The sequence below is a fragment of the Cebus imitator genome, unplaced genomic scaffold (genome assembly GCF_001604975.1).
Source record: "Cebus imitator isolate Cc_AM_T3 unplaced genomic scaffold, Cebus_imitator-1.0 Scaffold0, whole genome shotgun sequence".
Classification (NCBI taxonomy): domain Eukaryota; kingdom Metazoa; phylum Chordata; class Mammalia; order Primates; family Cebidae; genus Cebus; species Cebus imitator.
In genome coordinates, this window is record NW_016107315.1 from 6,476,894 (window position 1) to 6,486,912 (window position 10,019).

The 10,019-nt window shown below is 41.1% G+C and overlaps 1 protein-coding gene across 1 annotated transcript in view; it reads left to right on the forward strand.

The window, feature by feature from the left end:
* Window positions 1-10,019, forward strand: part of SMARCC1 (SWI/SNF related, matrix associated, actin dependent regulator of chromatin subfamily c member 1) — a 207,675-nt gene that overhangs the window by 80,067 nt on the left and 117,589 nt on the right. Inside the window, exons 10-11 of the mRNA XM_017530009.2 lie at window positions 3,319-3,440; window positions 5,494-5,618. Coding sequence (XP_017385498.1) covers window positions 3,319-3,440; window positions 5,494-5,618 — 247 coding nt within the window. The remainder of the gene's footprint in view (window positions 1-3,318; window positions 3,441-5,493; window positions 5,619-10,019) is intronic.

Genomic DNA, 10,019 nt, shown 5'->3' on the forward strand with positions numbered 1-10,019 from the left:
ATTTTTGTATTTTTAGTAGAGACAGGGTTTCACCATGTTGGCCAGGCTGGTCTTGAACTCCTGACCTCAGGTGATCCACCTGCCTTGGCCTCCGAAAGTGCTGGGATTACAGACTTGAGCCACCGTGCCCGGCCTGTTTTATTTTTGGAAAAGCTTTGAGATGGTTATTCTTTGAACCATTGACTTACAGAGTGTACAGTTCTTTCATATCTATTTCAGCGTTGTGACTTTACTATGAAAACTTTACTGTTTTTCACATTAATATATATATACATTTTTTGAGGTGGTGTCTTGCTCTGCTGCCCAGGTTGGAGTGCAGTGGAACAATCTTGGCTGAATGCGATCTCTGCCTCCCGGGTTCAGGTGATTCTCCTGCCTCAGCCTCCCCAAAAGCTGGGATTATAGGCGCATACCACCACACTTGGCTAATTTTTGTATTTTCAGTAAAGGTGGGGTTTCACCATGTTGGCCAGGCTGATCTTGAACTTCTGACCTTAGTTGATCCACCCACCTTGGCTTTCCAAAGTGGTGGGATTACAGGTATGAGCCACCACGCCTGGCCGATTTTTAGGAAAAATATTAGGAAACAAAAATACTAAATAGCTGGGCACAATGGCTCACACCTGTAATCCCAGCACTTTTGGAGGCTGAGGTGGGAGGACTGTTTGAGCCCAGAAGTTTGAGACCAGCCTGGGCAGTGTAGCGAGACCTTGTCTCTTCAAATGATAAAAAAAATTAAGGAAAAAATAAGAGAAAAGAAAAATGTTTTACAACTGAATCTTTGTCATATGTTTTTTACTTATAGTTGGTTCCTGTTTGTATTGGAATTGGACTTCTCAAGATTTTTTTTTTCCACCCACTTCTTATGGTGCCGATGATAATTCAAATTCTCTTATTTTAACGTTTCCCAGCAGATATACTTACATATTTGCTTTCTCTTAATGTATTTTAATCCAAGGCTTTTGTGTCATTAGGAATATTACAGTTTCTCCATTACCTTATTTAACTGGCCTGTTCATACCCGTTCCTGTTCATAATAGAAAAATGGTTATTTGTAGTAGGGCTGGGCATGGTGGCTCATGCCTGTAATTCTAGTACTTTGGGGGAGGATAGGGTAGATGGATTACTTGAGCCCAGGAGTCCGAGATCAGCCTGGGTGACATGGCAAGACCCCGTCTCTGCAAAAAGTACAAAAATTAGCTGGGCATGGTGGTGGTACACAGCTGTAGTCCCAGCTACTTGGGAGGTTGAGGTGAGGGGGATCAGTTGAGTCCAGGAGGTTAAGGCTGCAGTGAGCCACAACTACTTAATCTTGGGTGTGGGAGGTTGCAGTGAGGTGAGATCACGCCTCTGCACTCCAGCCTTGGTGTCAGAGTGAGACCCTGAAAAAAAAAAAAAAAAGAAAACATTTAACTTCAGCTTTACTATATCATTCAAAGGTGTGTATCCTTTAGATTTTTTTTTCCAAACTGCTATTACATACACATAAGTTATTTAAGGTTCTCAGCTTGATGCTATGGAGCTTCTGAATGAAAATAACAGTTGTAAGGAATAGGATGGAAACAGAGAAAATTGATGTGTAATTCATGGATTTTTTTGTTTTGGTGTGAGACAGAATCTCATTCTATCACCTAGGCTGATGTGCGGTGGTGCGATCATAGCTCACTGTGACCTTGACCTCCTGAGCACAATGTATCCTCCTGCCTCAGTTTTCTGAGTAGTTGGGGCTACACACATGCACCCCCATGCCCAGCTAACCTTTTTTGTATGTTTTTCTAGAGAGGAAGGAGGTCTTACTGTGTTTTCCCAGGTTGGTCTTGAACTGGGCTCAAGCAGCCCCCACCCCCTGCCAACGCCTTAGCCTCCCAAAGTGCTGGAAATACAGGTGTGAGCCACCATGCTCAGCCTAATTGATGTTTTAATTTCAAATTATTTACCTATATCTCTGAATGCCTTTACCTAATCTAGCACTTTAGATCATTTAGGTGTTTTTTTTCTCTTTATGATCATCTGTTCATTAAATTGGTAGTTACTGTCTGCAGGTTTACTTTTTTTTTTTTTTTGAGACGGAGTTTCACTCATGTTACCCAGGCTGGAGTGCAATGGCGTCATCTCGGCTCACCGCAACCTCCGCCTCCTGGGTTCAGGCAATTCTGCCTCAACCTCCTGAGTAGCTGGGATTACAGGCACGCGCCACCATGCCCAGCTGATTTTTTGTATTTTTAGTAGAGACGGGGGTTTCACCATGTTGACCAGGATGGTCTCGATCTCTTGACCTCGTGATCCACCCGCCTCGGCCTCCCAAAGTGCTGGGATTATAGGCATGAGCCACCGCGCCCGGCCTGCAGGTTTACTTTTGAATGTTGATCTTGTGTCTTGAATCTTTCCTGAACTTGCTCATTAGATCTAGTAGGTTTTTTTTTGTTGTTGTTGTTTTATCAATTAGGGGTTTTTTATGTATAAAATTGTACCATCTGCAAGTAGGGATAGTTTTACTTACAAAGGTTGACTTTTTTTCCTTCTTTGGGACGGAGTCTTGCTCTGTCACCCAGGCTGGAGTACAGTTGCATGATCACAGCTCAGTGCAACCTTTGCCTACCAACTTCAAGCAGTTCTTGTCTCAGCCTCCTGAGTAGCTGGGAGTACAGGCACGTGCCACCATACCCAGCTAATTTTTTGTATTTTTAGTAGAGACAGAGTTTCCCTGTATTGGACAGGTTGATCTTGAACTCTTTGTCTCAAGTGGTCTTCCCGCCTCGGCCTCCCTACTAGGATCACAGGCACGAGCCATGGCACCCAGCCTACGAGTTGGCTTTTAAATGATGTTGCCGTCTTGCTTAACATCTGTTATGACATAAAGTTATCTTTTCTATTTATTTTAAGATTAAATAAGATTAATTTCTATAGTTCTATATTTTCACAGGATCATTTGGCCTGTCTTTGTATTTTGTCAGCTTAATAGAGTATATTTCATTTCATATTTTTTCTAGTAGCTATTGAAATGTGTTTCCCACCTCAAAACATAGAATGTGAACAGTAACAGTTTTTAGTTGTGCATGGTTTTGGCATGTCTGTTGTAGCGTAGTTTGAATAACTGAGGCCGATATTTGCATTGATGATATAGGTCACCTGAAAGGTCAGGGAAAGTCTTTTGATTACTGGTGTTCCTGGATGATTAATGATATTCTTTTCATTTGCTCTGAATTAAGGATATGCTGTTGTCTTCGTGTGTGGAGACTCAACATTTGGTCATGGATTTGTAGAAATTGAGGAGTTAGCAAAGATAGTTGATATTTATTTCCATTTACTTCTTGCTAGCCAGTCAGAAGTCCAGAAAGAAGAGATAGAAAAGCATCAGCTAATGCTAGAAAGAGGAAACATTCGCCTTCGCCTCCCCCTCCTACACCAACAGAATCACGGAAGAAGAGTGGAAAGAAAGGGTAAGAACTATTACATGATTCAAAGGGCATTAAAACAGGCTGGACGCAGTGGCTTATACCTGTAATCCCAGCACTTTGTGAGGCCGAGACAGGTAGATCACCTCAGGTTAAGAAATACTTCTGTGGTATTTCTCTGTGTTGGTATGAATCATGTTATGTGAGGTGTAAGAATTGCTGTCCTGTATACTTTGTAATTCCTGAAGGTAAAGAATCTACTGGTTTCTTTTTTTTGAGCCCTATGGCATTTATTAGTTTTACAAATTAATACTGATTTGATTGAATTTTTGGCGTAAGAGCAATGGAAGTTTTTCTTTTTTCTTTTTTTACTCAGACCCCACCCCCACCCTATTTTTTTATTTTTATTTTTATTTTTTTTAGAAGGAGTTTTGCTCTTGTTGCCCAAGCTGGAGTGTAATGCTGTGATTTCTACAACCTCTGCCTCCTGGGTTCAAGTGATTCTCCTGCCTAAGCCTCCCGAGTAGCTGGGATTGCAGGCATGCACCACCATGCCTGGCTAATTTTGTATTTTTAGTACAGATGGGGTTTCTCCATGTTGGTCAGGCTGGTCTGGAACTCCTGACCTCAGGGGATCCACTCACCCTGGCCTCCCAAAGTGCTGAGATTACAGACCTGAGCCACCCTGGCTGGCGGAAGTTTTTATACAGAAGAATTAGTACTATATTTAGGGATTCTACTTGGAGTTCCTGATATTTGGATGATAAAAGGGCCAGAAAAACAAAATGATACATATCTTTGATCACATATGTGATTGCTTATAATTTGAGAGAGAATATGTCATATTTCCTTAGCAAATGTTCTTTTATTACACTAATTTAAGTTCTTTTTGTGATAGTGTCTACAATTGCCTGGTAGGATATTTTGCATTTTTAAATGCCCGTTAACTTTTATTTTTATTTTATTGGCTGGTTAGATGTAATTTGGAGGAAATTACCTAATATTTTCTTTTCAGTGTTTACCTTGTAAATTTAATTTTTTTATTATTTTTTAATGAGACCAAGTCTTGCTCTAGCAGCCAGGCTCAATTGCAGTGGGATTATATGAGCTCACTGCAACCTCTGTTGCCCCGGCTCGAGCAATTCCCCTGCCTCCAGCCTACCAAGTAGCTGGGATTATAGGCAGGTGCCACCATGCCTGGCTAAGTCTTGTGGGTTTTTTTTGTTTGTTTGTTTGTTTGTTTTTGAGATGGAGTCTCACTCTGTCACCCAGACTGGAGTCCAGTGGCATGATTTTAGCTTACTGCAAACTCTGCCTAGGGGCTTCAAAGGATTCTCCTACCTCAGCCTCCCCAGTGGCTGGGATTACAGGCAGCTGCCACCATGCCCAGCTAATTGTTTTGTATTTTTAGTAAGATGGGGTTTCTCCATGTTGGACAGGCTTGTATCAAATTCCTGACCTCAGGTGATTCTCCCGCCTCGGCCTCCCAAAGTGCTGGGATTACAGGTGTGAGCCACCGCGCTTACCTTATGTATTTTTATTAGAGACAGGGTTTCACCCTGTTGGCCAGGCTGGTCTCGAACTCCTGACCTCAGGTAATCTGCCTGCCTCGGCCTCCCAAAGTACCGGGATTACAGGCGTGAGCCACTATGCCCAGCCTTCCTTTTTTATTTTTAAAACTTACTTTAGATGAAGTCTTGGTCTGTTACCTAGGCAGGAGTACGCTAGCACACACTCAGCTCACTGCAGCTTCCACCTCCTGGGTTCAAGCGATTCTCCTGCTTCAGCCTGCTGAGTAGCTGGGATTATAGGTTCCTGCCACCATGTCTGGCTAATTTTTATATTTTTAGTAGAGATGGAAATTCGCCATGTTTGCAGGGTGATCTCAAACTCCTGACCTCAAGTGATCCACCCACGTTGGCCTCTCAAAGTACTGGAATTCCAGACATGAACCTTCGTGACCAGCATATTGTTTGTCTTTTAAAGTGATTTTGAGCATATAGTTTACAAATAATGAAGGTGTAGAGCCTCAGAAACTGTTTACTGTAAGTAGCCATAATCAGTCTGGTTTATATTTCATATATGTTGTATGTTTTAGCCAAGCTAGCCTTTATGGGAAGCGTAGAAGTCAGAAAGAGGAAGATGAACAAGAAGATCTAACCAAGGATATGGAAGACCCAACACCTGTACCCAATATAGAAGAAGTAGTACTCCCCAAAAATGGTTTGTATTCTTCTGCATGAGAATGTTAGATTTAATTTAGTAATTCTCAGCAACGCCATGGGATAATTCATTGTTTGCTGTGGGTCCACAGTTCATGATTTTCAAATATGAATAGATTGTCCTTCTTAAGGATATCTTTTTTGAATTTTCTTTAATTATTTGAATATTTATCGAGAAAACATACAGCAACCAAAAACTTCTCTAAATTTAGTAATATTTTAAAATTAATGGTTTTGTGTTGGGTTTTTTTTTTTTTTGGAAACAGAGTCTTGCTCGGTCACTCAGGCTGGAGTGCAGTGGCATGATCTCAGCTCACTGCAGCCTCCACCTCCTGGGTTCAAGCGATTCTCTTGCCTCAGCCTCCGAAGTAACTGGGACTACAGGCATGTGCCACCATGCATGGCTAATTTTTGTATTTTTAGTAGAGACAGGGTTTCATTGTGCTCGTCATGTTGGTCTTGATCTCCTGACCTCATGATCTGCCCACCTCGGCTTCCATAGTGCTGGGATTACAGGGGTGTAATTACAGCGGGGTGAGCCAGCATGCTGGCCAAAATTAATGGTTTTTAAATTGCAACAGAATCATATTCTTATGAAAAAGTGGTGTACATACCTATATACAATTTAACCTATTGAAATCTCTAGGAATTGCTTTATGTGAATGCATATTTGAAGATATCCAGTAATGAATTTTTTCTAAGTGTGATGAACCTTAGTTACCAATCATGTAAATTCTGGCCTAACTTCTATGTAATGTAATTAAATTCAAAGTGGACTGGGCATGGTGGCTTACACCTGTAACCCCAGCACTTTGGGAGGCTGAGGCAGGCGGATTACTTGAGGCCAGGAGTTCAAGATCAGCCTGGCCAACATAGTGAAATCCCATCCCTACTAAAAATACAGAAATTAACTGGGCATGGTGGTGTACACCTGTAATCCGAGCTACTCAGGCGGCTGAGGAAGGAGAATTGCTGGAACCCAGGAGGTGGAGGTTGTAGTGAGCTGAGATTTCGCCACTGTACTCCAGCCCGGGCAACAGGTTGAGACTCCATCTCAAAAACAGAAAATCCAAAATGTTTTTTAAATATTAATAAGGTATTTTTTATTGACCATTCAATATTTGTGTCCTCAGTGAGACAGTAATTAGATTTTCAAAAAATAAGCTGCAGCATACTTTAAAAAGTAAAGACCTATGATAGTCATTTTATTTATTTATTAACCCTTTCCACCCATCTTTATGGGAGCATCTTGTAATAAGAGACTATACATAATCATCAGTTGGTGCATTATAGCTCTCATACGAATCATCTGAGTTTACAAAGTTTACTGGGGTCTAGAAAGTGGAGATTTAAAATTTGGGGACTAGAAACTAAGTCATTAAAGTTGTTAGTAGGTTTTTAGGTTTTTTTTTTTTTTTTTTTTTTTTTTTTTTTTTTTTTTTTTTTTTTTTTTTTTTTTTTTTTGTAGGTTTTTGTTTTTTTTTTTTTTTTTATACTTTACTGAAATGAAATTACAGGAGAAATTAGAACCCTTTCTGGTTATAATAGAATCTAATATTCTATTAGAAGCTTAATTACAGTTTTGTCAAAACAGTCTAATGTGGAGGATTGTAGTAAATGATAAGGTACCTTTTTTGTATTTTACTATTCTGGGAGCATTAAAAATAATGAAAAGTAGAAAAAAGGTCTAGGATTTAGATTAAGATGTATACCAAGCATATAACTGTCTCTCCTGTGCTAAACTTGTGCATTGGCGGAAAAGACTATTAAAAAAGGGCCGAGGAAAACCGGAACATTATTTGCCATTATTGAGAAATTTCTAAAATATAGGAAGCTATCTGGATGTTTTATATAAAAGTAAGATGAGTTACTAAAACTCAGGAAGCATACAGTTAAAATTAGGAAAAGACTATATGGTTTATATGGCACTAAACACAGAGCAACTGATAAAGTGATTCAGATGGGCACTGGGTGGTCTATGTATATATATGTACATATATTAGTGCGATTAATACCAGGAGAAGCTAGGCTTATCAGCATTGATCTGTCTGTATTTTGCACTGAGCTGATGGTGTGTTGTCTGGTCGTAGACTAAAGCACTAAGGCTAAAGGTGAAAAAGATGCAAGGAAAGAATCCCAAGCAGTTCTTGACCTCCAGATGGAGGGATTAAGGGATGAAAAAATAATAAGCGGGAGAATTAGTACTTGTCCTTTTTATTGGTTTTCTGTTTTCTAGTGAATTTATTTGATTCAAGCATTTGATTTTTCTAAATTTAAGTATAAGCAATTCAAGCACCTATTCACAGTTGCTTGGATTTTCATTTTCTTAATGCTTTTTTTGGAGGGCAGGTGCTGTTAACTTTTCTTGTGTCCTAGGAAATTTTTTGCCTGCATTAGTGTTGCAAATGTGTTTTTTCCCTCTCTCTCTTTTCTTTTTCTTTTTCTCTTTTTTCTTTCCCTCCCTCCCTCCTTTCCCTTTCCCTTTCTTTTTTCCTTTCCTTTCTTCTCTTCTCTTCTCTTCTCTTTTTTCTGTCTCCCCCTCTCACTCCCCTCCTCCCTTCTCCCAGGCTGGAGTGCAGTGGCACGATCTCTGCTCACTGCAACATCCAACTCCTGGGTTCAAGCAATTCTTCTGCCTCAAACTCCTGAATAGCTGGGATTACAGGTGCGTGCCACCATGCCCAGCTAATTTTTTTGTCCTTTTAGTAGAGACAGGGTTTCACCATGTTAGCAAGGATGGTCTCAATCTCCCGACCTTGTGATCTGCCTGCTTTGGCTTCCCAAAGTGCTGTGATTACAGGCATGAGTCACCATGCCAGTCCTAATTGTTTAATATACTTTTAAAGGATTATTTTAGTCTGTATTTGTGGAGGATACTGATCTTTAACTTTGTGTTCTTAGCATTTCCTCATTAGGTTTTGCTCTGCTGGCCTCATAAAAAATGTTTGGAATTTTTTTTTTTTTTAAAGAAAAAAATTTTGGGTTTCAGCCAGGTGCAGTAGCTCATGCCTGTAATCCCAGCATTTTCAGAGGCTGAGGTGGATCACTTGAGGTCAGGAGTTCACGACCAGCCTGGCTAACATGCTGAAACCCCTTCTTTACTAAAAATACAAATATTAACCAGGCATGGTTGCATGTGCCTGTAATCTCAGCTCTTCAAGAGGCTGAGGCAGGAGAATTGCTTGAACCTGGGAGGCAGAGGTTGCAGTGAACTGAGATCAGACACTGCATTCCAGTCTCCGTGACAGAGCCAGACTCTGTCTTAAAAAAGAAAAAAAGTCATGGTCTCTCGCTGTGTCGCCCAGGCTGGAGTGCATTGACACAATCACGACTCACTGCACACTCAAGTGATTCTCCTACCTCTGCTGCTTGGGTAGCTGTGATACAGTTGCCTACCACCACATTTGCCGGATTTTTATTCATTGTAGAGACACGGTCTTGCCATATTGCCCAAGCTGGTGTCAAACTCCTGAGCTCAAGCAATCTGCGCGCCTCAGCCTCCCAAAGTGCAGACCACCATGCCTGGCTTATTTTATAGTTAATTTCTAGTTAAAATCTGTGGCAGAGCTGGGCATGGTGGTGTTTCCCTGTAGTATTAGCTATTGGGTGGAATGATTGCTGAAACCAAGGACGTTGAGGCTTGCTTCAGTGGGCCGTGATCGCATCACTGTACTGCAGCCTGGTCTAGGGAGTGAGACCCTGACTCAAAAGAAAAAAAAAACATTCATTATAATTTCAGTATTTTGAAATTAATTCACACTTGTTTTATTGCCCAACATACAGTCTATTTTGGTGAACCTTTACTTGTACTAGTTGAAAAGGACATGTTTCGTGCAGTTTTTGAGTCTTGTGTTCTATAAATGTTTTTCGTTGTTGTTTTGTTTCTGAGACAGAATCTCTCTGTCTCTCCCAGACTGGAGTGCAGTGGCGCGATCTTGGCTTCACTGCAACCTCCACCCTCAGCGTTTTACTGATTCTCCTGCCCCAGCCTCCGAAATAGCTGGGATTACAGGTGCCCACCACCACGCCCGGCTAATTTTCTTTTAAATTTTTAGTATAGAGAGGGTTTTGCCATATTGGCCGGGCTAGTCTTCAACTTCTGACCTCAGGTGATCCAGCCGCCTTGGCCTTCCAGAGTGCTAGGATTATAGGCGTGAGCCACTGCTCCTGCCTTCCTCCTTCCCCTCCCCCTGCCCCCCTCCTCCTGTTTTTTTTTCTTTTCTTACTACTATTTTTTTTGAGACGGGGTCTTGCTCTGTCACCCAGGCCTGTGTGCAGTGGCATGATCTTGACTCACCACAACCTCTGCCTCTTGAGTTCAAGTGATTCTCATGCCTCAGCCTCCCAAGTAGCTGGGATTGCAGTTGTGCACCACTATGTCTGACTAATTTTTGTATTTTTA